General features: G+C 57.3%; 7 protein-coding genes across 7 annotated transcripts; 3 read left to right on the top strand and 4 right to left on the bottom strand.

Moving 5' to 3' along the window:
* Window positions 1-1,119: 1,119 nt before the first annotated feature.
* Window positions 1,120-1,818, bottom strand: UV8b_07000 (uncharacterized protein; the record flags this gene model as incomplete). Its single annotated transcript, XM_043144497.1, has 2 exons — window positions 1,120-1,436; window positions 1,572-1,818. The coding sequence occupies 2 exons, from the start codon at window positions 1,816-1,818 to the stop codon at window positions 1,120-1,122; spliced, it is 564 nt and encodes a 187-aa protein (XP_043000432.1).
* A 6,728-nt stretch (window positions 1,819-8,546) lies between these two features.
* On the top strand, window positions 8,547-9,902 carry UV8b_06999 (uncharacterized protein; the record flags this gene model as incomplete). The annotated part of the gene is made up of 2 exons (XM_043144496.1): window positions 8,547-9,227; window positions 9,300-9,902. The coding sequence occupies 2 exons, from the start codon at window positions 8,547-8,549 to the stop codon at window positions 9,900-9,902; spliced, it is 1,284 nt and encodes a 427-aa protein (XP_043000431.1).
* A 2,580-nt stretch (window positions 9,903-12,482) lies between these two features.
* Window positions 12,483-14,056, top strand: UV8b_06998 (uncharacterized protein; the record flags this gene model as incomplete). Its single annotated transcript, XM_043144495.1, has 4 exons — window positions 12,483-12,642; window positions 12,716-13,159; window positions 13,222-13,700; window positions 13,778-14,056. 4 exons carry the CDS (start codon window positions 12,483-12,485, stop codon window positions 14,054-14,056), a joined length of 1,362 nt encoding a protein of 453 aa, XP_043000430.1.
* A 1,009-nt stretch (window positions 14,057-15,065) lies between these two features.
* Window positions 15,066-16,190, bottom strand: UV8b_06997 (uncharacterized protein; the record flags this gene model as incomplete). Its single annotated transcript, XM_043144494.1, has 2 exons — window positions 15,066-15,151; window positions 15,233-16,190. 2 exons carry the CDS (start codon window positions 16,188-16,190, stop codon window positions 15,066-15,068), a joined length of 1,044 nt encoding a protein of 347 aa, XP_043000429.1.
* Window positions 16,191-17,218: 1,028 nt separating this feature from the next.
* On the bottom strand, window positions 17,219-17,566 carry UV8b_06996 (uncharacterized protein; the record flags this gene model as incomplete). The annotated part of the gene is made up of 1 exon (XM_043144493.1): window positions 17,219-17,566. One exon carries the CDS (start codon window positions 17,564-17,566, stop codon window positions 17,219-17,221), a length of 348 nt encoding a protein of 115 aa, XP_043000428.1.
* A 1,705-nt stretch (window positions 17,567-19,271) lies between these two features.
* On the top strand, window positions 19,272-20,051 carry UV8b_06995 (uncharacterized protein; the record flags this gene model as incomplete). Its single annotated transcript, XM_043144492.1, has 1 exon — window positions 19,272-20,051. One exon carries the CDS (start codon window positions 19,272-19,274, stop codon window positions 20,049-20,051), a length of 780 nt encoding a protein of 259 aa, XP_043000427.1.
* A 527-nt stretch (window positions 20,052-20,578) lies between these two features.
* UV8b_06994 (uncharacterized protein) lies at window positions 20,579-23,552 on the bottom strand (the record flags this gene model as incomplete). The annotated part of the gene is made up of 5 exons (XM_043144491.1): window positions 20,579-21,161; window positions 21,362-21,727; window positions 21,872-22,206; window positions 22,380-23,267; window positions 23,412-23,552. 5 exons carry the CDS (start codon window positions 23,550-23,552, stop codon window positions 20,579-20,581), a joined length of 2,313 nt encoding a protein of 770 aa, XP_043000426.1.
* Window positions 23,553-24,947: the final 1,395 nt, after the last annotated feature.

The raw sequence follows: 24,947 nt of genomic DNA, 5'->3' as shown, positions 1-24,947 counted from the left end.
CCTTGATTCCTCTTTTTTTTTTTTTTTCTTCTTTTCACTTTTTTGTTTTGCTTCCCTTTGCTTTGCTTTCTTCTTTTCTTTTCTTCTCCTTTCCGGCTTGGTTTGTCGTTCGGAGCGCTGGATGGCGGCATCCCGGGCTCAAGAACGGGAGTGTAAAAGCAACACGAATTGATTCGACCTGAAACGCAGGCATCCGAGCAACGGTGGCCAGATGCACTTACGGTAGTTTTTTTTTTTTTCCAGCAGTGGGCTGCATGCTCGTCTAGTCTCCGCGGTCATCATCGTCGCTGTTTGCGCGGTGCATTCTTCCCAGGAGCGCATGCCGAACCCGCCCTGTCCGTGACTTGCTCCCCGACGGCCGCCCATCGATCCCCTCCCCCCTTTGTCACTTTTGTCACAGATTCTGGAATCTCCACCGTGGCCGCTTGTCCTGGGGAGGCGCCAGGCATTTCGGTCTTGCACTCAGCTGTAGCTTGCAGCGCAAGGCCGCGCACGGATGCGGCAGCCGTATGCGCTTCCGGCCTCGCGGTTGCCAGCGGGCGACGATGAGCGGGCCTCGGCACCCCGTCACCCCATTTGCGGGAACGCAGATCAGCAAGCCTGGCTTGCATAAAACATAAAACATCAAATGCCAATGTGGCCAAAAGCCTCGTCGCCTGGGGGTGGCATGGGGTGGCATGGAAGGGGGGGCTTTGCGGCTGAGGCTTCGATCGGCCGAGCTTGCGCGTGTCCGTTGAACGGGGCCAAGACCTGTGTGCAAAGCGTGTTCGTTTTCCTTGGCATGCAACCTCGGGCCAAGTCTGCCGAGGACGAGTGTGCGGATTGCATCAACGAGCAAGGCGGCCGCCCGGATGTGCGCTTTCGTCCGCGGTTGCATCAGATTTCCTGGCGTCACAGCAGTCGGTCCCGTCATAGACACCCCCAGTAGCACGCCGCGCATGCCGTGATTCCATTTTTTTGGTACCAAGGGCCTCGTCCTGGTCAAAAAAAGAAATAAATACAAGAAAAAAAAAAGAAATTTAACCCAGCTTTCAGTTCCTATCCTTTCCTTTCCTCTCCTCTCCTTTCCCCTCTTCCTTCGCTTCAACCCCCAGCTGCCTGCTACGTAGCTCCACCACACTACGCATGACACCCGCGCACCTCTTCGAGATTGGCGCACGTGATGCGCTTCTTGTCCTTGAAATGCACCACAATCGACCTGTCGCCGATGAAGCCCGGGGTTCCCTCCTTCAGCGAGGCGTACAGATCGACGTACTCTTGGCGGAAGGGGTCTTGCGTGATCTTGCCGTGCTTGCCGCTCAGATCGCCGATCTGGCACGTCTGCGGCTCGGATGCGTCGCAGGGGGGGTCCTCGCCGCGCTTATAGGGGTCGAGGTGGGCAAGGGTTTCGGTGCAGTTCCCGTCCGCGGGCACCCGCTTGACGTGGACGTGGTAGACTGGCCTGGGGTGTGAGCCCTTTTGGGGAAGCGGGAAGCGGGAACGGGAACGGGGCGGCTGGGGTCGGGGGGGGGGGGGGGGGGGGCAAGAAGGGGGAGAAAAAAGAAGCAAGGGAACGGGCGGATATCACGTACGGAACGGACCGCCCTGCTTGGGCAGGTTCTCAAACTTGACGTGGAACTTGACGCCTTGGCCCCCGGGGCCGGCTGTTGCGCGGACGTATCCGCGGATGTTGCCATCCAGCTTGCCGTCGTAGAAGGGCTCGGGGGGCAGAACAGCCTGGTAGGTGACGTGCGGGTTGTCCTGCGTCACGGGGGCGTCTTGGGTCTGCGCGGCGGCGAGGGTCGTCAGCCCTGCTAGGAGAACGGTTGAGAAACGCATATCGCGGGCGGACCGGAAGGGAGGTGAAGGGGGGGGGGGGCCGGGGGTATTAGTGTTATCAGACAGCGAGCAAGTATGATGGCAAGAATTAAGCAGGTGGATTTGAATATTAGAGACGAGCCGGACGGGCGACCAAAATGTCCAATGGAGGCGTGCGAGATGTCCGGGGTGGAATTCGTCGAGACGTGCTTAGAGTGCAGAGGAGGAGAGCAAGTCGGACGCTCTGCAAGCGGCCGGGCAAGCGGTTTATAGCGAATCCCACACGGGCCGAATCAAGTGACAAATGCACGCATAAGCCGTCGTCTGATTGGCATAACCGCTCGACCCGGGGTTTGCGAAAACTTGCTTTGGCCTCGTCGCACTTGCGCGCCCTACCCATCCTTCCCCGGGGGGGGGGGGGGGGGGGGAGCCAGCAGACTTTTCAGATGAACAAGGCCCAGCAACAGGCCCAGCAACAGGCCCAGCAGAGTTCGGGGGCGCCGCATTTCCCCTGTCACCCCCGAACACGAATGGGCGACGTCTCTTCTGCTCCGATGTTTGCGCGCCGTGTCTCGAGTCCCCCACTCGAACTCCCGCCAGCAAACCTTGTGTGTATTGTGTATGTGTACTCCGTATGTGTGTGGTGTCTGTGTGTGTGCCGAGCTGGGATGAAAGGAGTGGCGGGGCGGCGGGGCGGCGGGGAGGGGGGGTATCACGGTATCACGGCAGCCAGAGCTGGCCGCGTTTCGTCCATGTCGCCTTGGAAAAGCTGGCCGCATGCGGCATCCGCAGAGCGCACGCGGCACGCCAACGGCTTGCTGCTTTGCCGCCCGAAAGAGAAACAAAGCTGAGTGGTGCTGGCACCTGCGCCTGGGGCCCCCTGTCGGTGCACTACTGTAGCTGCGTGGGCCACGGGGCGAAGGGGGGGGGGGGGGGGGGATGACTCGATTGAAATTAGAGCCGTTGGTTTGGGGCCGTCGGCTATGTTTCAACATGAGCATTGAGCCCACTGCCCACTGCCCACTGCCGCCCACTGCCGGCCAGGGCAAAAGGACTGGGTATGTCTGGTATCAAGCTTATTGACACCCTGGTACCCTGGATCGGCGGCCGGGGGGGGATGGGCGATGGGCGATGGGACGGATTTATGACGAAGATGGGGGAGGAAATGCCCGTACATCTTGTGGCCGAGGCGCTCGCATCTTTTCGAAACCTGGACACAGTCAGCATTAGTCATTCGGTCGTACGTGACTGGATGATGGATGATGGATGATGGATGATGTTGGGACGACGCGGCCCGCTCCTCTTTGCGCGTCGTTGGCCTGGGGGCCAGATCCATCCTTCGCTCCCCGCTGGTGTGGATAGATGAGGTTGGGGTTGGTGGAGAACTTGCTTGGCCCTGGGGGGGGAAAGGGCCTTCCGTGGCTTCCGAACGCCACACAGGGGCAAGGCGGGCTTCTCTCGACTCCCAATCCCTGGGTGGTTGAACGATGAAACGGCGAGTCGACGCTGGATGGTCCTGCGTTTTTTGTTTTTTTTTTCGAGGCGCGGCTCTGCCGGAGCGTGGTCTGGAGCACTTTGAGCTCCTGGGCGGTGCATGTGGTATGTATGCAAGGTGTGGTGCGCGTCGTCCACCGCCCAAAGCAGCACAAAGCAGCACAGTCAATGGGCTGGTCTGGTGGAAGCACAGCCCACAGCCTCCCCCGCCCAGGGCGGCAGAGTGCCCCAAGCTTTCATATCCAGCACAGGCCACATGCATCCATCCATCAAATGGAACCAGGCCCGATTCAGCCACCCCGCCCCGCCCTGCCCCACCGCCCGCCTTTTGTCTGCAAAAAAAGACCCAAAAGACAAAAAGACATGCAGAGGCAAAAACCAGCTTGCTGCATGTTTCATCCCGTTTTTCGACTGATCGGCAAGCCATGCATACAATAATACAACATCTCTGCAGAGTCCAGACTGCGCAGTGCGGATATCCGGGCACCAGCCCTCGCAGACCAGCCCCCGCGGACACACAAAGACAAGCTTGTACGTCCGCCCTGGGCCACAATCATGATGTCGCAGCAGACAGAAGGCCCAGCAGCTACAACCAGTACGGAGTAGCCATTCAAGGGTTTTTTTTTTTTTTTTTCTCGTCCAGCAGACGGCGAGGTTCAATTATAGAACTCTATTCATAACCTGCTGTCGTCAAAGCTACCGACTGGCTTCATTCAGTCGCGAAACGAACAAAGACGCAGAGTACGGCAGTCGTCCCCCCTTGTGGCGTCCAAGATGGGCCTTTTCTAGCTACGCACTTTATCGAGCCACACTTCCTTGACCCTATCCGTGGGCGCTCCCCGGTGTGATGAGACCGTCAAAAGTACCCGCAACACGGCGAGTAAGCTCGAGACGGGCGCATCGGTCGCTTCATGCCCGCAGTGATGTCAGGGGGTGCCACACAACGACACGCCATCAGGGGGGCCGCAGTCCGTCCGCTTTTGCTGTCGCAGCAGCACCCCGAAAACACCACGAGAAAACGCATAAAAGCCCCACCAGATCCGCTTGTCGGAAAAGCTTCGTTCAAGCTTTGCGGGTTTGCCGCGCTGCCTGCCTCCAGCTTGCCGAGTTTGCTCCCTCGGACCCGGCAATCCGGCATCCCCGTCCTGGCTCTGTGCAGGGGTGGCACGCGAGTTGTGAGACCTGGTTCCGACCAACCCGCGGACCAAGCTCTCAGAGTCGGCAATGCATACGGATTTTTCGCGCTGAGCAAATCGCCGGCTTGTTTTTGGCAGCCGGACTTGGTCGTCGGACGGAACCGTCTGCCATCGCGTCTGGCCCGTAGCCCGTTTTCAGACCGCCGAGGGGCGAACAGCGCCCCAGTGCAAGACGCGTTCCCTTTTCCTGGCAACCGTGTGTCGGGGGATGGCGGATGGCATCATGCAGGTGAGGAGGATGGGGTGATTCGGCCCGGATCTGCCGACGGCAGGTACCGGCCCTGAAGTCTGCATTCCTCCACCTTTACCGCTAGGGCTTAGTGTCCATCTGCGGGCAAGGATGCATGACGACTCTGCTGGGTTGTATTGCATGTAAGCTGAGGGGCCCGAACTGTTGCCCTCGCAGTGTGACGCGCTCAGCCACGTCTTTCGCATGTCCACTCTGTACATGAAGTTGTCTCGAGTCCTGAGCCGCACCGCACCGCACCGCACCGCACCGCACCGCACCACTGGATTTTACTATCGCATGCTCAGCAACGCTCGCCGACCGCGCCGGATGAAGCATCCTCTAGTCCTGGGGCTGCTTGTCTTCCTTACATTTGTCCTTTCGACGTCTTTACGCCATGCACAACGAGCATCGTGTAGGAGCCCCGCGGCATAAGCTACCCTGGCGTGAAACATTGCCACAATATACCAACGAGGACCGCGCTCCGTAGCAAGCGACGCAACAGCCAAACGAGGATTCGAACCGAATGGGCTCTTATCGAAATCCCTTGCCTACCAAGGCTCGGAATATGCGCGAAGCGAAACAGACAAGTCACCGAACACCCGGGATGGTGGATGCTTCTTCCAATGCCAGACAATGCCGGAGGAGGCTATCGTAGGCTAGCTAGCTTGTGCCCTGGGGGTCTCCAAAGGACGGCCGGCTCATAGTCCCTAGAATGCAGGCCATCATTTTCAAAAGGTGGAAAACCGAACTTTCCAATCCGTCTGCTTACGTTTGAAAAGAGAAGCCTTCATATCACCAAGACACGATATCTCGATACATGTACCTTTCCGGGCCAAGCATTTGCCATGCTGAGAATCACCGGGGTCGCATGTTCCTTTGCTTGCGGTGTCTCCTCCGTTGCTGCTGATGAGGGACGACATCATCTGGCCAAGCATGGAATATCGTCCCGGAAAGCATGCCGCAAAACACTGCATCGTTCGACGTCTCGGTACAACAAGCAAGGCGAGTGACGCATGTGTGACCAGCAGACAATAAGCCCTCGCTAGATGAGGACGTTGACCTGAACAACGTCTCCGAACCATGTAGAGCCTGAATACATGGGCTGCTGGCTAATTGACCGGCTTATCAAAAGCGGCACTGAGAGCCTCGATTGCCTGCGATTTGCGACGGGCTACAGGTGGAGGTGAACCAGCAGACTTGGTGATATAATGCCTTCTTAGGAGGGGTCGGCAAGCTCCAATGTACGGAAACAAGGCCGCTGCACAAGTTATTCCAGTTTCTACTGCTAGGGGCAATCCATTCACCCGGCCTAATTCTTCCATTGCTCCAAACTAGCGCATAGGCCGTCGGGCACCTCATCAATCGACCGAACATCGCGCAGACATCGGTCACTACTGCACTCTCAACCTGGCAAAGTCCTTTAATTAGAAGGTTACCCCTTATGGTGCATAGATCATGGACCGTCTCGTAATCAGATAAAATGATTTGACGTGTTTGTATTTGATTTTGTGAGTAGAGACGCCTAGCTCCCTTCGCTTTCCTGCGCCCATGATATCCATGAAATCGGCTGGCATAGGGACTAGTGCCTGAGTGGCTAAGCTAGACTAATAAGCAATGTTCTCGCCTTCGCGTATGACATGTATATTTAGATAAAGGCGGGCACTAATAAGCATGAGTCAAGGTTTTTGAGCGGCTTCCATTGCATCTAAAGCGGAATGGGAGAGTTTGCTGCTGCTGATCTTAAGGGCGTGAAGGTTTTTGGCTCTTTTCGCCAACGTGATCAGCTCCACGAGTCGCTTCGCTATATTCTTGTCCGAGAGGAGGTATGATTTAATCAAGACGTGGGTTGGGTCTTTAGAACGAGGATCTCCCATCCCATCATAATCGCTGTCGGAATCCACTTCAGCAAATGCCAAAGATTCCTCCGCGAAACTGCTACCTGCAACATGCGGGTTCGGGCTCGGGGTGATTGGTGCAAGAGTCGTTTCCTGAGACCCAGGAGGGTCCTCCGCGAAACTGCTACCTGCAACATGCGGGTTCGGGCTCGGGGTGATTGGTGCAAGAGTCGTTTCCTGAGACCCAGGAGGGTCCTCCGCGAAACTGCTACCTGCAACATGCGGGTTCGGGGTCGGGGTGATTGGTGCAAGAGTCGTTTCCTGAGACTCGGGAGGTTCCTCCGGGGTTATTTCTCGTGGCCTCTTCAGCCAGGGCGACCGGCGTATACTGATACTAGGTAAGGACGTTTCAGGAGAGTCGCAGATTGGATTGGGGCCAGGCATAGGTGTTGTGGCATCAGGTGAATTCGGGATGCTATGATGAGTGCCGTTCTGAACATCCGGAAATTCTTCGTCTCCATCTTCGAAGCGGTACCAATCATGCTTAAAGCGGACGTCAGGTGATGAATAGTCGGGCTCCTGGGTTGCTTCTGATGGGAGAGACTCGAGCTGAGAGCTCGACGGATGCGAGGAGCGTGTATTTCTTTTGATCTCCTGAGTATCATGATCGTCACATCGCAAAATGTGGAAGAATACCACTTCCTTGTTTGTTAAAACCCAGCCCAAAGGCACATTCAAGTCAACACAATACTGAACAGCCTGTTGCAGCCACGGCCCATAACAATATTCGGTCCCAGGTAGGGTCTTTTCTTTGTTCTTCCATGATTCCGGATGCTTAACTTTGGCCTCTCCAGGGGCCACGACTTGGTCTCGAAACAACTCAAGTGTGGGTTTAGTTTCTGGATCTCCATCGACTGCCAGAAAATCTGGCAGGATAGATTTTTCCGGTTCACCTTCTAGTCTGTTGTCGTCTGTGCCATAACTAGGGAAAGACCGGGGTGATGCTATAATTGCTAAACCCGGAGAGATGATATTCAGGGCGATATTGACGCGAAGAATCAAAGTTGCTTTGAGAAAATCAAGCATGCATGTCTCACTGCCGAGATAGCGAATCCATGGAACTATGATGGGTTTCCATGCTTCTGTCCGGCGGTTCATAAACTGCTGAAGGTAGACAGGGTCTTCTCCAAAGCTGTCCCATCGTCTCAGCCCTTGACGTGGGACTCGGAGAGTCCGAAATCGTGAATCGAACTGATCCTCCGACAGGTCTTGGGGGTAAATAAAATCCAGTTCTTCCTTCGGGACATCCAGCAATTGCTCAATGTTCATGTTTTCGTGTAGTGCCGTGTTCTATCTGTTAGTATCGAAAGGATATCTATCCCAGAGCACGTACGATATCAGCTAGGGGCACAATGCACATTGAAGTAAGATGTAACAGATTGAGATGACTAGCAGGAAGATAACTCACAAGAACCACGCTAGCAGCGAGTTATTATTTTGTGCGGCAGACAAGTGAAGGAGCAGCTTGCCGCCCAAATGTGCGGGGCCATGCCCTCGCATCGTCGCTCTTGCACACACATTCGGTTTATGACCACGTACCTTACATAAGGTACCTAGCCCAAGGTAGGTTAGGTTAGGTACCTCCTAACCCAGAGTGCTGGTTCAGGAGTCGACGTTGATCGGTATAAACCCCTTCATGCCCTCAAAATAGCAGTTCGCCCGGGATGTACCTTCCTTGTTGTCTGGACAATCCCCGACTTGTTGTTGTTATTGTGTGCTCCGTGCGGTGCGGTCCCGACCCACTAGGGGGGGTGGGTAAACCCCATATATAATCGACACGACCACACCACCACACTTTGCGTCTCTTTTAAACTGATCTTGTCTCCGCAGTCCAACAGCCTGCATGTCGAGCCTTCCTGCGCAACGTCGTGCAATTCTCCCGAGGTCGACGAACCAACGCTCAATCTACGATAAATGCGATCGATTCCCGCCTCGATGGAGTCCACATCTCCGCCAAGGTCGACTGAGGTTGACGTAGTCGTTGCCCAGTCTCTCCGACAAGCGATGAAGGGCCTGACAATCAATCCCAAGATCCGTAATCGCCAACACCGGATTGATAAGCCGGCGCAACGAACTCGGCGGATGTATCGGGCCCCACCGGGAAGACAATTTACACCAGTGCGTATTATCTACAGAGAAGTCAGGTACTACAGACAAGAAGTTCTGCAACTGTGCCCTGAACAGCGTGATCGCGCAGTTGCAATCTTCACCAAGCTTGCAGAAATCACTGCAGAAATCAAAAGGGGTTTGATAAGGGGACCGGCCTTGCGCGGCCTTGCCAGCGGCGGAGTTGAGCTCCAACATCCTACATTATGGTTCCAGCGATTCATTTGTCACTCTGTCTATGACAAGATGTCGAGTTCAAGTCTGCAAGAGCTGCGGCGAAGAATTTTCAAGTACACGACCTGCCTCTATCGTATGCACATTCCCTTCGACCCGGACTTGACGACTCTTGAGGTCATATCAAACCAGGGGGATTATCCAAGACAGGATAGTCACAGACCATACCTCAATAAATTTGACTTTGATGTCGATCTTGATGATGAAACAATTTCTTGGGCTGAGCTAAGGGACGCGAAATTACGACTGGTCGAGGCTCAGTTTGCAGTCCTCGAGGTGAGCCCACCCCTCTATCGTTTCATTGCCTGTGTGTTATTGCGGTAATGGCTGCTGACATGCCCCTCCTAGTTGATAACTAGGCTGTCAAAACCCAACCCCTCTGAAGCCCAGCGACTGTCACTTGATGTAGAGCCCAACATTGTCGTTGGAATACTCCGGGTGCGGAATGACAGCAGCGAAAGTAATCGAGTTATTCCGCTTCTCAATGCTTACTCCCCCGAGCTTGGGCAATACGTGGCCGAATATACCAGGCAATATCTACGCATGTCTTCACATCGAAAATGGCCCTTGAGCCCCAAAGCACAGGAGCACCACCTTGAGTATTATGCGTGCACTTCTCACGTGCTACGTTTAATGGACAATCACAGGCAAGACGGGCGCTTAGAGCCGAGCGCCCTCCGGGCCAAGCTGTTAATTATCCGTGCTTGCTACCTTATCAACACCTATGCTAAGTATATGCCCAAAATTGGATCTCATGGATTACTCGAAACTAGCAGAAAACACACCGTCAACTTGTACCCAAGCAACGAGATTTTCATGTCCGTTGTACAAGCACGCAATGAGGCAGAGGAAGAAATTGAGAGATTAGCTCAGAGCGGCCAGCAGCTTGATGAAGATATCATGTTTTTAGCCCGCGTGGACAGGTCGATTTATGAGTACAACGGTCGTTGAGCATGGAGCTTGGATGCGCCACCGGCCAAGGCTACATGCAGACCATACGCACGATTCTGATGCACGGCAACAAAGCCACCACAGGAAGGGCAGGGCAGGGCAGGGCAGGGCAGGGCAGTCGAGGAGTTGAGTAAGAGTCTCGCCGTGGTATTCGAGTACTCGGCCGTGTACATAGAAATCAATAAGAAGCTTTACCTGGATTTCCTGGTCCTCTTTCACATGGTCTAAAGTGGCATCACACCAGTTGCGTCAAAGCCAGCACCATTGTACGTACACGGGCTTCTGTAGTAGTAACATGGTGAAAGCTCTCCAAGCTTTGCCTGTGCCCAAGGTACCCAGGGGACGGTATCAGTCAGGGTCTTGGGAGAGATGCAACCACTTCATTTGCCCGTCACAAGAGCGGGGGTTCCGATGATGTATTTTTCCAGTCGTCAGTGGGTTTCCTTGAGATGGGCGCGTCGAGGGCCCGGAAATTCCGCAACTGCATAACTGCACTGCACAACTGCACAACTGCGCATCAATTGCACCAGACAGGCACCAGCTATGTACGACTTATCCAAGTATAGCGTGTGTGCGGGCCCTGCATCTGGCGCTGTGGGGCCTGTCGATCGACGCACGCGCAAAGATCAATGTTTGACGCGTTCTCTCGCGGTCACGTTATCGGCAAATTTCCCGAATCCTTGCGCTTTTGACACATTTTCCTTGGAAACTGGAAACCAAACTTTGACCCTCATCCCCACACATTCGCAGATCCACGCATTTATTCAGGCACTGCCGGGATTCTCCATCTCGGATCCGAGGCTGTGGCGTGCGTTTATATGCTCTCCAAGAAAACAGAGGCCTTCGACAAACGGCGATTTTATGGCTCCTTACCCCGCCCCTGAGCGCCGTTCCGTTTCCTCCATGAGCCCCCTCACCCTGGTCTCAACCTTGGCTTAGAGCAAGCCGGAGCGACGATATCATGGCTTCCGCGTCGTGGAAAAGGAACCAGCACGAAAATCTTGATTCTGCGAGCGATATCTGCGCTTTCAGGGGATCGTCCCGGTCGAACCCACTTGGTCCAGATGCTGGACCGTTCTTAGCGGACGGAACGAACGGAAAAAACATGGCTGTCTTGTCCTGAAGCACTTCCCCCTGGTCTCTGGGGCGTTATAAAGTTGCTACAGAGATCAGGCTCCCGCCAGCTCGGGGCATGACCCAACTGCATATCAGGTCCCACGGGGGTTCGACTTGCTTTTGCAGCTTAGGATCAGCCAGGCAGATAAGTCAAATCGGGATTTTTTATTGTTTCTACGGATAATAGCTCTCTATTCGAGACTCTCGCACCGGCAATATCGCGTTCAAGCTGTCAGACCTGACCGAGAGTTTATAGCGACAAATTACCAGATTGGTGGAGATGGAAATGGCCAGCTACGGGGAATGGCACCTCAGACGATGGCACTCTTATACTCTCCAGAGGTGAATAGAAGAGCTCTCCTTTGATGAGCGCCGAGCCTGGGAATTCGCATAGAAGGACATGACCGAATCTGCGAGCTAGTTAGACGAATGCATATGTACGAGGCTTCTACAAGTACTCCGGCGAAGGAAGTCTTGGAGCACCGCTGGTTTGAGAGCCGTCTGGTCACCCACAAAACATCTCGCAGTGCCCTTGTTACCCGTGCTTGATGCCGTCGCTGCTTTGCATGCTCTCCAATGCGTCCGACGCCATTCACGTGTTGCATGGAAAACACGTCCAAATTAGCGAGCATCTGATGTTCGAGACCCTTTAGCCATGTGACCAGGACAGTATTCCTGGCTGCGCGACCAACCTACATGGCAGATACTGGCGGGCTAGCCGGGTGAGGCAACCTTCCTCTGAAGAGGAGCTCAACAGCAACAAAAAGTCTTGGGCTGCTTGTGGGCCAGACGGCAGACTATGCCCTACGCCTCCCATCTTGTCACCTTGATGTTTGAACGGCACCCTCGGCAGCCCTGGGATTTGGAGATGCGGCTCAGCCGGTACTGGGGTGTGTAGCTTTGACCAGCAAGTGAAGAGATGGACCAGCCTATTTGGAGACACACGATGGAGACACATGATGTCGCCACGTCAAGACCTCGCAGAGGTTACCTCAGAGGCTCAAGCCTGGGATGACGTTGACGGAATTCACGACCGTTGCAGTACAAGACTCGACTGGCGGCACGACCGCGGCCGGGAAGTAGGACCTTGAAACCCGGCAAACGCCGTCGTGACTATACGTCGGCCAAGTGGCGGTGTGGGGTGATGAATTGAGGGTCGACGGCCTGTTTGTAATCCTGCGCATCGTCGGCAATGATGCTCAGGTATATTCCATCACCGTCATTCCACCAGACTTGGAGTACTGGAGCATGGCCGGGCAGGACTGGACTCCACTTGTCACGATTTCGTCATTGTTCCCATCTGAGTGCCGTACGCTATCACGATTTCGTCATCTTTTCCACCCAAGGGGGGCTTCTATAAGTATTGCCCATCACCCGTCGGCGACCCCAATCAACAAACTGCCCGAGAGCAACCTTTCAAAGCAACCTTTCCAAGCAAAGTAACTGAATCAAACGGAAAGCATCATGGCAACGTCGCAAGCTGCGTTGGCTGCCGAAAAGGTACTGGGCCGTGACAAAAACGTCATCACCGCCCAAGACGTGTCGTCGTACCCACCCAGCGGAGGGGGCGAAGGCGACCTGATGACGGCTCTGGTGTGGAAGGGCAAGAACAAGGTGGAAATCGGTGCGCCCCGATGTTCATGTTCCAGTCGCGTTGTGTATCTGGTCCTTGACCCGTGGGATTGACCTCGTTGCAGCCAGGGTGCCGAAACCGAAAATCATCGAGGACAGGGACGTCATCCTCAAGGTGACAGGCTCAACGGTCTGCGGGTCTGACCTGCATCTCCTGCACGGATCGATCGTGCAGATGGCCAAGGGCGATATCCTGGGCCACGAGTTCTGCGGCGTGGCAGAGCAGGTGGGACGCCAAGTCACCAACGTCCAGGTGGGCAAGCGATACGTTGCGTCGTTCCAGATCGCCTGCGGCGAGTGCTACTACTGCAAGCAGAAGCTTTCGTCGCAGTGCGAGAAGACCAACGCGAGCGCCCTGGCCAATGCCCTGTACGGCGGCAGGACGGCTGGTATCTTTGGGTATTCCCACTTGACCGGGGGGTTTGCGGGCGGCCAGGCAGAGTACGTGCGCGTCCCGCTCGGGGATGTCAACTTGCTGGAACTCCCGGACAATGTTCCCGACGAGAAAGGTTTGACTGTCCCTCCCATACCCACCGGTAGTTGTGGCCGGACGTCTAACGGGTCGGTGCAGGACTGTACCTCTCGGACGTGCTCGCGACGTCGTATCACTGCGTCCAGGACACGGGGGTCTATAAGGGAGACAACGTGGCCGTCTTTGGCGCCGGCCCCGTTGGGCAGATGGCTGGTTTTTTCGCCCTAATGCAAGGCGCCGACAAGGTCATCTTCGTCGACACGGAGCCCCGTCTGTCGCACATCCAGGGGCGCTTCCCTGCGCAGCACCGGGATAAGCTCACGCTGCTCGACTTCAAGAAGTTGTCGGGCGGGCCCACCCACGGAGAGACGGTGGTCAGCCAGCTGAAGAAGATTTGCGGCAACCGCGGGCCCGACGTGGCGCTCGAGTGCGCGGCGGGCGAGTATGCTAAGGGTTGGAAGCACTGGTTGGAGATGGCGACCGGGGCGGAGACGGACACGAGCGAGACCATCAACGAGATGGTGGAGGGCGTGAGGGCGTATGGGCGATGCGGCATCACGGGCGTGTACGTGGGATATGTGAGTCGAGCGCCTGTCTATTCTCCGCCGCCTTTTCTTTCCCTTTCTTCTTCTTTCTAACAACCTTCCTTCGTCAGACCAACCACTTCAACGTCGGGTCGCTGATGCAGCGCGGAATCCGCTTGATCGGCAACGGCCAGGCCCCGGTCCACAAGCACTGGCGTGCTCTGCTGTCCATGATTGAAAAGGGTGAGCTGGACCCCTTGATGATGGTTTCTCATCGAGTCCGGCTCGAGGACCTGGACAAGGTGTACCACAAGTTTGACGCCAAGGAAGACGGCATCCAAAAGGTGTTTGTGGAGACCAAGTTTTCCTTTGCGCCGGCACAGGGGTCGCCGGCTCTGACCAGGTTCTAACATGCGGCCAAGGGCATGCATCTTCGCCGTCGTAGCACAGGAACATATGAGGACTCGATTCCGTCTGGTGCGTCATGTGTCTGACAATGTGAAGCTTGGGCGAAACCTGCTGCACATGAAGCAGCCATGCGCTTCGTCGTAACCAAGCATATCCCCATGCAAGGCACTCAACCAAGTGAAGCGCTTCCAGGCATCATGAAACCTGCAAAGCACGCTCACTCCTCGTGCCGCTCCATCCCGCTCGTGGCCCCCTGTCGGGTACATACGAGAGAAGGAAGCACTGCAACTTGGGCCGAGACACCTGGCCCCGGTTTCCATGGTAGATTGCGGATGCCGAAGCCCATGATTGGCCACGAATCACAATGCATGAATCTAGCCGCGCTCCCCGAGAGGGCAATCTGCGCAAAACCTATTGGCTGGTGCGTCTCCCAGCTCGCCAGCCCAAGCCGTGGCCGAGACGGCGACCGACTTGACGACTAGATATTGAGCAGGCCTGCCGCACCAGAAAAGCCCACGGTGCGTCCGTCCCGTGCGCTCCCGCCAGCCCAGCCAAACGAGCCGCTTGATGCCCAGCAAAACATGGACGAGGTGGCAAGTCGTGGGGACGGACGACGTGATAGCGTCGCGAATGGTGACACCTTTTTTTGCTACGCTAGGAATGTGAGTTGAAGCCCCCAGCCACCACCGCCGGCACGCCCCCAGGGAGGAAATCACTGAAAATAACACACACGACTTGTAGCAAGAAACCTCAAAGCAGAGCTGCTTTGGTGCCGTCAGCCGCTGAGCAACGCGCACTGTAACCCCAACCGGCCCATTCCATGAGAAGCCCTCTTTCTGCTTTCCCGCGCGCTGCAAATGCAACTGCAGCTTGTTTCCCCGCGTCAAAAAATGTCATACAACCACAAGAGATACTTTTTGCACAACCCGAGCCACCACGCGCAAACTACCGGACATGGCTGGCCGGGCGTGGTTTTACAAAAAAAAAAAAACCAAAAAAAAAAAAAGGGGCTCAGCTCTTGTCGCCCTCGATAATCGGCGAGCAAGGAAACACGGAGGCGAAGCCGTCCGAAGTTTCGGGCGATCCACCCGTGTCATCTATGAAATTTGCATCAGTCAGAGAAGGAAGGGATTTGCAAAAGGGGGGGGGGCAAGACAAGAGTCATGCCAGCAACGTACAGCAGCCCTGGGCAGCGGGCCGCGCCGTCAGCCCCTGGCACGACTGGCCCGCGCTGGAAAGCTTCCGCGTAAACTTCTGGGCCTCGGTCCGGATCCAGCGGTCTATCCTGCTGTCGTGGCAGACAGCGTGGGACATGAGGTCGTTTTTCAGCTGCAGCACCTCCTCGGTCAGCTTGGAGAACTCGGAGCGCAGCTCGTCGTGCTTGCTCTGCAGCTGGGCCTTTGTCGTCTCGAGCTGGTTGACCGACTCCTTGCTGCGCTTGCGGAAATTCGTGGCGGCGATGCGGTTGCGCTCCAGCGTCTTTGAGCGCTGGCCACTGTGCTTGCCGGCCCTGCTGGGCGACGGCAGGGGAGCTGGAGCCGAAGGCAATGCCGAAGCTGAAGCCGAAGATGAAGCCGAAGCCGTAACCGGAACCGGAACCGGAGCCGGGGCCGGAGCCGGAGCCGCTGTTGCCGCGTGGGCGCTTCTGCGTCTGCGGCGGCCGAGGCCCGGCAAGGAGGCAGATGCAGCGCTGTGAGCTGGGCCGATGGAGCGGGCGGACGAGGAGTCGCTCCTCGGAGAGTGCCCGGTCCAGCTGCGGTCTGAGAGAGGCGAGGTCGAGGTCGCCGCGGGGAGCGGCTGCGCGGCCGGCCGACCGCCGGCTTGGTGGTGGCCAAAGCCGCCGCGGCAGGCTGTCTCTTGATCGTCGGCAAAGGAAGGGTGGTACCGGTCCGGGCTGGCGTCGTAGCTGGACGACGACCCCTGCAGCAGGAGCGACTCCAGCTCGGGCTGGGGCATCATGTAGAGCGACTCGTAGGGCATGTCGACAAACGACCTGCCGGTGGAGGGGAACATGAAGTCGTTGAGCGAGGCATCCAGCCAGAGGGCACCATCAGCGTACTGCTCCAAGGTCGACATTTTCCCTCCTTTGCCGTGGTCCAGCGCGCCGGTGTCGTGGGTGATACAGAAGAGGGACATGGGGCAGGTTGGACTAGGCCAGTATCCCGCTCAGACCGGCCCTGCGGAGAGTACTCGAGAGTCTGGCGAGAGGATTCGCCCGCGGCCAGAGGAATGGAGTCTCGCGGTTCGACGTTTTCTTTCATCCAGACCGGAAAGAAATAAAATGCCGGCAAAAGTTGGATAGCGGTGCTCTGTGCGGCCAATGAGTGGTGTATAGCTCGTTTGTCTCTCCTCGCCTTTTTAAACGCTATGGAATTGATATCCGCCGGGGAGGGGTTTGTTGTTTTGTTCTTTTCTTTTCTTTATTTCGCCACGAGGAAAATAGGCAGCAGAAGCAAGAGGCCAACGGAAGGGGAAAAAAGAACAGACAAGACTTTAGTCATTCGTGAGTGGCAAACAAAGAGCCATTCACTGACAGCACCACGGTCGTCGTTGCCTGCTGTCGAATCTCGATAGGGAAAAGGAACCGCTTACTGGTAACCATTCCACCCACCCCCTGCTTCCCCCGGCTGCGGATTCGCATGCATGGTTAAAAGGTTTGCAAATCGCTTGCATGTGGAACAAAGTTGCAGGCGGGGCTAAAGCCACCAATGCTAAACTGAGTCTGCGCTTGAATCCGGGCAAGGCGTCTCTCCCCCATTGCGCACGCAGGGCTTGTCTTGAAGAGCCGTCCTGGAGGAAGAAGAGGGCGGAGGCCCGGGGGAGGGGGGGTAGAGGGGGGAGGAGGAGGACCCGAGCTCTGCATTGTGGTTCGTTGGATGGCCGGATTGCATGACAAGGCATTGTTGAAGGCGCTTTGTTCGATGGAGCAGACGGGTCGCAGCAGACGGGTCGCAGGCCCCGCAGGCAGCTAGCGATAGACCATTGACGGTTTTGCACTCTGCAAGGCGCATCTGGCTGCATCCCTGCCGACTTGGTAGCGAGATGCCGGCGTCTCGCTGCGCAGTATCGAATCAAGGTGGGAGGAGGTGGACAGGTAGGGCAAGTAGGGTCCCAAGTGACTCCCAAGTGACCCCCAGCTCACCAGACGGATTGCGTGCCGGAGACTAGGCGTCCTTCCCTTCGTCCAACAAGCCAGCTGCTCGCCTGCTGCGCCATCGGACAAGCAGGCCGACGGCCAACGGGCGCTGGCATTCGCCGAGCTGAAATAGGCCCACGTCGTCCCAAAGCTCGAGCGAGAACGAAGGTGCAGGTTCGGTGCTGTGGCTTGTGGGCTTCAGTCCACGACAGTAAAGGGAAGTCCGCTGGATTCGGCGTGCGGCACAGCCAGGCGGCGCGTCACTCGCCGCCGGCGGAAGCTCCGCGTGGCGAATGACAGAGGCTGGACCCACCACGGATGAGGCTCCGGCGGCACGGCCAATCAGCGCCCCGGGATGCGGAGCAGAGCGGGGCATAGCGGAGCCGGCGCGCGTCGCCAGCCGCTTGCCGTCCAGGTGAATCAGATGGCTTGTCCTTTGTCTTTGGTCGTGTGGGCTTCCTTGCTGCTGTTTTGGCGTCTTTTTGCGGGTTGGGCGCTAGCGCCCATGGGCTCCCGCGGAATGGCGTCAGAGGCTCCGGACCGCCCATTGGCAAAGCCGTGGTGCAACGACGTGCCCGCCGCCCGACGCTGCAGCGCTGCAAGTCTGGCGTCTGACGGGGGACGGTAGCTTCGCGGGACAGACACGTCGAGTGTCACTTTTTTTTCCCGCTAACGTTCCCAAGTGGCCTGATACGTCGATTTTTTTTCAAGAAAAAAAAGGAAAATTTTTATAATAATGAGAATAAAGAAGGAGGAAGAAAACCCGTGGAGCGGCTTGTGGCTCGGCTTTCGCTCGTGGTGGCTTGAAAAGGGGGCCAAAGACAAGGCTGGGGCGCAAAGTTTGTCTCTTTCTGCCTTCATAATCGCATCAGAACGGTCGCGTTTCCATCGCACCTGGCAAGAATGCTTTCTTCCTCATGCTTGCCTTGCGCCTGGGGATCCTGGGAGCCCTCGACGACCAGCGCAGCCGACGCATGTCGCTTGGCGCGTCGCCGCCACGCGCATCAGCTCGCCCGCATTAGCTATCATTAGCACGCCATCCCGCTTTGTCTCACTGTCCCGTGAGTCGGGTCGATTTGCACCTTGCCAGGCAAATCGCGCCCCCCCCCCCCCCCAACCCTCTTTCCCGCCTCCCCCCAGTTCGACTATATGCTACCTCGTATCCACCCTTTGCGCTCTGCAGCGAATATGAACACGGCAAAAGGAGAGGCAGGCCAAAAGCGGAAGAGGAAAAAAAACCGAGAAAAAGGGCAGGGGGGAAATGGAGGAAAAGACGAGTTTAAAAATCTCCAGGCTGCCTGGGGGGGGGAGGGAGCGGGCGAATCCTCGCACTTCCTCTGTAGGGGCTGGGGCGCCCACACCATCAAATCCACCATGTGGGCAACTTGTCAAGTTGAGCTGAATTCCTCCAGGCCGCACGAGACGAGCCCCGTCCTCTCGCTCGTATGGGCATGGGGAACAAGAGAATGGCATATCGTCAACGGGCGAAGGAGGGGTGAGGGCTGGGTTTGCGGAGCGCCCTGTCGTCCCAGCCTTGAAACTCAAAGGGCCACTCGGGCGTGAGCGAGCAACCGACACATGCCCGTCAAAGCAGGAATCGATAAGGAGACGAGGAAATTGACATTCTACAGATTACAAATCGATACGGGATTGGCCTTGCCGGACAGGATCGAGCCAATAAAATTCAATCGTAGTTGGTGCCCCTCGTGATAGAGCTGTGGCCAGGAGCCGAGTTCTTCCGGTTCATGCTCCAAGCAATTCGAGCGCAGGTATATGTATCGTTCCAGGAAAGAGGAAAAACCCAGGACCACGACATTCATATATGGAATAACATGCCATTATCACAAGGGGGAAAATCCTGAAGAAAATTGTAGTCCAGCTGGATTCAATGACATCAACATCACATAGTGACGGATGGCGAGGGCCAAACCTTGGCAGGGCATGGCGTCGGCCAAGATGGGATTTTGGCTCGGCTACGTGACACGACTGTTCAGGAGAAGCTTGGCGTGAAGGTTCGGTCATCCATGGTGGCGAGTCTTGCGGCCATCCTGGCCTCCAAGCTTCACGATAGATAGAATGTCATGGCCACCCCGGCATCAGTCTCTGCGTTCTTCCCCCCCCGCCCCCCAAATACAGAAACCAGTCAAAGACTAACAGGTTTCCTCACCCGCAAGCCGAGAAGAACAAACGCCCCAAGCTTCCTCGGACGATGCAATACACACCCCCTTGCCAAACGCACCCTTGCCAACCCAAAGGTAACCAAAACTTATCCTATCCAGTGGGTCGACCCATCTCAAACGGAGTCAGTAGGACCGCCCAAGCATGATGCAGTGCCCCCACTACCGCAAAACAACACTGCACAGCCCGTGGACATGCATGGTCTTGCACACAGCCTGCCCCCAGGCTGCGCTTATCATGCTCCCGGTCCGCACGACGCCCCAGCTGCTGGCCTGAACCCGGCTGCTCTGCCCCAGTGGCCCGTCGTCGACGAGATCGACCCTTATCCCAGCATGGACTGGACGAGATGCTTTGAGCAGATGTCTCCGGCGGGGGCGAGCGTGCATTTCCGCGAGCCCGACGCGTCTGTGTATGGGGAGTTGTCGTGCGCGGAGGGGGGAAGAGTTGGCGACGACGGCTGGGGGGAGATGAGTGGGCTGGCGACGCTGCAGATGGGCGTGTCAGGCTTGGCCCCTGTTGCTGCGCATGCGGGACCGTCGGGGAAGCGGTCGGAAGAGAGGGCTTCTGCGGTCGAGGCTGGCGATAGGGACAAGGTGAAGGAGATTGTCGAGGACATGGTGCGGATGGAAGCGCGGCATCGGAGGCACACCCAGAACCAGCTGAGGGCGGTGGGACAAGTGTGACCAAGTCCGTGACGATGTCAGCTCTCGGGAAAAGGGAGCCCCTGCCCCCCCCCCCTGAGGGGAGGGAACTGGGCGGCACTGATACATGGAGGCTTGATGCATTGCGTATTGTGATATTGACGATCCCGGAGCACAAATGTACAAACTGCACGTCGTCACCAGGCGAGAGGGACACTCGCATGAAACAACACACGCTGAATAGCATTGACCAGGGGTGGGTTTAAGAAAAAAAGGGGGGGTGGGGGTGTTTAGGTATGCCAAAAGAAAGGCAACCCCGATGTTATTAAATTCATGACCTCCTGTTTCAGCGGCTGCTTTGAGCCATGACGCCTTTCTACATGCACAATAACACACGCCGCTCAGCTCCGCCACATCGTCGGAGCTTGGCAGTCCAGCACGGCCGTGCGTTTCTATCGTACACTCTAACGCGCAGGGAGCCTTTTCGCGCGAGAAAGAAGAGGGTAAGAAGAGGAAGAGGAGAGAAAAAAAAAAGGAAAAAGAAAAAAAAAAAAAACGCAGTAGCCGTGTCAGTTGTCCCCAAACACATTGGTGTAGTCGCCTAGGAGGATGTTGTCCTCCAGCTGGCCGGCGAGATAGTCCACCGAGGCGGTGCCGGGCTCCGACAGCGCGCGGTTGAGGTCAAGCATAAAGGGCGCCTCGATGCCGCCGAGCGGCGCGCGGCTCGGCCAGTTGCTCTCGAGGTCGGCCAGGATGCGCCGCGCGGCGACGGCGGACATGTCGCCCTTGCGCAGCGTCATGGACAGTAGGCCCTTGGTGATGGCCTTGGCCACGCGCCACGAGTGGCTCAGGCGCTCGTAGCCGTACAGGCAGAAGACCAGGTACGAGTACCAGTCCTGGTGCTTGGGCTCGTCGTCGAGCACGGCGTTGGCGACGTAGATGAGGGCCGTGTGCCACAGGATGGTGAAGTTGGAGCAGCCGTAGTTGCGGCTGTAGTTGACCATGAGCTTCTTGAGCCGGGCGGTGGATGTTTCGCGGACGGCGCGGGCGGTGCAGTGGCTGCTGGCAAAGGTCCGGAAGCGCTGGTCGTGGCGGGAGCGGTCGCGGACAAAGGGGCGGAAGAGGTCGAGGATGGTTGCGTGCAGCCAGATGCTTGCGGGGGAGGGGGTAAGTCAGCCGGGCGACGAAGCAAAGCAAGACATCGAGACGCAAAGAAGAGAGAGACGAAGGATCTAGGAACAGAGATTGGGAAAAGAAGAAAGAGATGATGAAGACCAGCAAAAGACCTATCAAGGCGCAAAGCAAAAGCAGGGCATCAAAAGGCAAAAGCCAACTGGCAAAGAAACGCTTACTGCATGACCTGCACGTGGTGCTGCGTGTGGTGATTCGACATGAGCTGCAGAGGAAGGCTGTTGGTCCACGCCAGCAGCTCGCGGTACTTGAACTCGGCAAACGCCAGCGCGCGGTCAGGCCCCCAGGTCGGCGGGAGCTGGCCGTCGTCGCCGTCGTATAGCCGGCTCGTCTCGCTGGCAATGGTCCAGAACCAGCAGAGGTAGGGAAAGGTGTCGCCCATGTAGGCGGGCACCCAGGGCACCGTCTCGGCGTCGAGGCCGAACAAGGTCTCCTTGGCGTTGGGCACGTCGCCCCGGGGGATGGCGATGCGCGGCGGCGACGTCGGGCAAATCATGCCGGGTCGGTGGTAGAAGAGGGACATGAGCCTGCGGTGACAACCGGGGGTCAGCTTCACAGCCTTTGCGCGCTTTGCTTGAGCAGAGGGTGAAACACAACGGGAGGAGGAAAAATAAAAAAAAAAAAAAAAAAAAAACAAGGAGGAAAAGAAGAAGAAGGGAAGAGAAACCCACGTCAGCCAGTTAAAGATGCCCCACGCGGCGTACATGTAGGGCGTCTTGGCCGCGCCGTAGACGTTCGAGTGCGTCTGCACGCTACGGCCGCTCCGCTGCCCCTGGAAGGTGAACAGGCCCATGCGGCCGGCCATCTCGGCCGCCTCGACCAGGTACGTCAGGACGGAGTGGTCGCGGCCCTGGCCCAGGTGGCCCAGGCTGAGGAAGGCGGTGGCGGCCAGCGTGAGGGTCGAGTCGGCGCCGGCGTCGCGCTCCGCCCTCCACAGCTTCTCGGCCTCGGCGCAGCACTTGAGGGCCAGCTCGTCCGTCTGCGGGTCAATCGCGCTGTACATTTGCTGTGCGCGGGTCAAAAAAGACCTTTTTGTCAGCGGCTGGGGGGCCCGAAACGAGAGGACGGGTTGTTGCGTGTAAGAAGGGAAGCAAAAGAAAAAAAAAAAAAGGGGGGGGGGGGGGTTAAAAGGGGGGGCAAGAGATTGGAGAGCGCTCGCGGGCGGTCCGGGCAGCGTACACAAGCCCAGTACAGCAACGCGGTTACGAGGAGGGACGAGCAGTGCTCCGTGTCCCCCGACACCAACTGGGCGACAAACAGCTCGGGGTCAAAGTGGCCAAGCAGGGGGTGGTCGGTCTCGAGGTACAGCGATATGCAGCGCGCGGCCAGTTGGCTGTCCATGGCGACGCTGGTCCAGCGGTGGATGTCGAGGCCGCACAGGCGGTCGTCGCACAGGCCGGGCGGGTAGGAGGGCTTGCCGCCCTCCGGGCCGGCGTCGCGGTCTCCGGATAGGGCGGCCTGCCACTGTATCGGCATCGGCATCGGCATCGGCATCGGCATCGGCGTGGGACCGTGCGATCCCGCGGGCTCGTCGCTTGCCATGGGGCCGGCTGTCAGCTGGGGGGGTGGTGGTTTCTCTGCACGAGGAAAGCGAGGAGAGGAGCTCGCCGCGCTCAGGGTTAGGCGGGCAACATACACGCTCGTGCCGGCGGCGGCGTCTTGCCCCTCGGTCGGAGACAGCGAGGCCGCCGGCGGCTGAAAGTAAAAGGGCTCGGCGTCCGAGTTTTCCACGTCGGGGTAGGCCACCGGATTCTGCGACTCCCATTCGTCCGGCGCGGCCGGGTCGCTCTCCGTGGTCGGCGTCTCCCCGGTGCTCTCAGCCAACTGCTGCTCACTGCCCGACGCGGTGCCCTGGCGCAGCACCGAGAGGATCTTCCAGGCGTCCATCTCGTTGCGCAGCTCGTGCAGCACTTTGGTCTGTTCCGCGTGCGGCAGCCGGCTCAGGCTCTGCGTGACGTGGACGACCAGGTCCTTGGACTCCTTGGACAGGTGGCCCTCCTCGTCGCGGTACTCGCAGCTGGTCTTTTTGCCCTGGCAGTTGGTGCATGTGGGACGTCCGCCGTCGCACTAGACGCTCCGTGTATATTTTTTGTTCCCTTTCTTTCAGCAGATGCGGCGGAGAAAAAGGAGGGAAGGAGGAAGGGGGAGGGGAGGGTGGGGGGGGGGGTCACTCGTCTGTCTTGGTTTCTCGCTCGACTCGCGGCAACATACCCGGATCTTCTTCCTCCGGCAGTCGTTGCAGGCAACGTTCACGCCCACCCGGCGTCTCTTGCTCTCGGCGAGGCGAAAGGCCGGCGCCTTGGCTGACGCTCCGGGGCTCCATGGCCTCAGCGGCACGTAGCGACGGTCCATGGTGGTTGCATGCGGGAGGGGAGCTTTGTGTGTTTCGGTCAGTCGCGCCGTATGACGCGAGCTCGCGAGGGGTTCGACGCTTTTTGCGTTGGTCGTCTTTTCTTTTCCTTTTTTTTGTCTTTTTTTTTCCTTTTTTTTGTCTTTTTTTTTTCGCTCTCTTTTTTTTTTTTTTTTTTTTTTTTTTTTTTTTCTCCCCTAAGGTGATGAAAACAGGCAAAAAAAAAAAAAAAAAAAACGAAAAAAAAAAAAAGGACAAAAGAAAGAAGGAAAAATACAGCGGCAGTTGCGTTGCGTTGCGCTGGCGCTTTGGCAGGGGCGAAGGGCACCGCCGTGCCTTATTATCTTGGCCTGCGGCAAAGTACCCTCGGGCGGGCGGCGTGGCCCGGAGGCGCTTCCGACGGCGCTGGCCAATCAGGCCGGTCCGACGGGCCAGACCACGATGAACGGGATTTGGCCGCCGATGGAGCACGTCGAGCATCGATCGGCACTCACCCAGCCATCATGCCATCCCCACAGCGCGCATGGCTGCCAGCTTTGCTGCGGCGTCCAGGCCAGCCGGAAATCTTGGCGATTCCCAGCCAGGCGCCCGATGACGCCGATGAGGAAAGCCCTCTTTACCTAGGGTATGTAAACCAGTTTAGAGCCGCACCGAGGGTGACGGGTGGGAATGGTTCAACGCTCGCTCTTCCTCTCGCTGTTCCCTCTTGTCTCCAGGCACGCAGCGCATGGGTTTCTGTCGGCCCGGAGGGTTTTTTTTTTTTTGTTTTTCCTTTTTTTTTTTTAGCCCTGGACGCCCCCGCCATGTCGCCTTTGCGCGAAAAATGTCGTTGCCCCCGACGGGGTGGAATGGGGGATTGATGCCTTAGTGTCGCGGCATCCGCGGTTCAGGGGGTCGTGCTGGCTGCTCCAAGTTAGATCGAGATGTGCGCGCGCACCTTGGGCTTTTTTCCCTTTTCTTTTTTTTTCCCTTTTTTTTTTTCTCTTTTTCTTTCCTTTTTTGTTTTTATTTTATTTTTTTTTTTTTATTTTATTTTTGCGTTGTGTTTTATCTGCCGCGGCCCTCGGACGTGGGCGGCTCCGAGCGCTGGCATTTCCCCCCTTCTCCCTCCCCCCGGGCCCCGGCCCAGCGTCAGCCACAGCTGGCGAGAGCCGGAGCCGAGAGCTGGGAGCCGGTAGCCCAGGCAACAAGCAAGCAACCATGCGAGATGAACATGGAGCCAGTCGCCGCACGGCAACGCATATGGCAACGCATATGGCAACGCACGGCAATGCACGGCAAACGCATATACGAGGAGCAAGCACCTTACACGTCTCTGTGTTTCGTCGCTTCTTCCACAATCAACCGTACATCCGCGGATGCTCTCTTCACCACCGACGTAGCAAGCAAGCCCGCTC

This window comes from Ustilaginoidea virens, chromosome 5 (assembly GCF_000687475.1).
Source record: "Ustilaginoidea virens chromosome 5, complete sequence".
Lineage (NCBI taxonomy): Eukaryota > Fungi > Ascomycota > Sordariomycetes > Hypocreales > Clavicipitaceae > Ustilaginoidea > Ustilaginoidea virens.
Note: the sequence above shows the minus strand (reverse complement) of the source record. Positions and strands in the feature narration are given on the sequence as shown.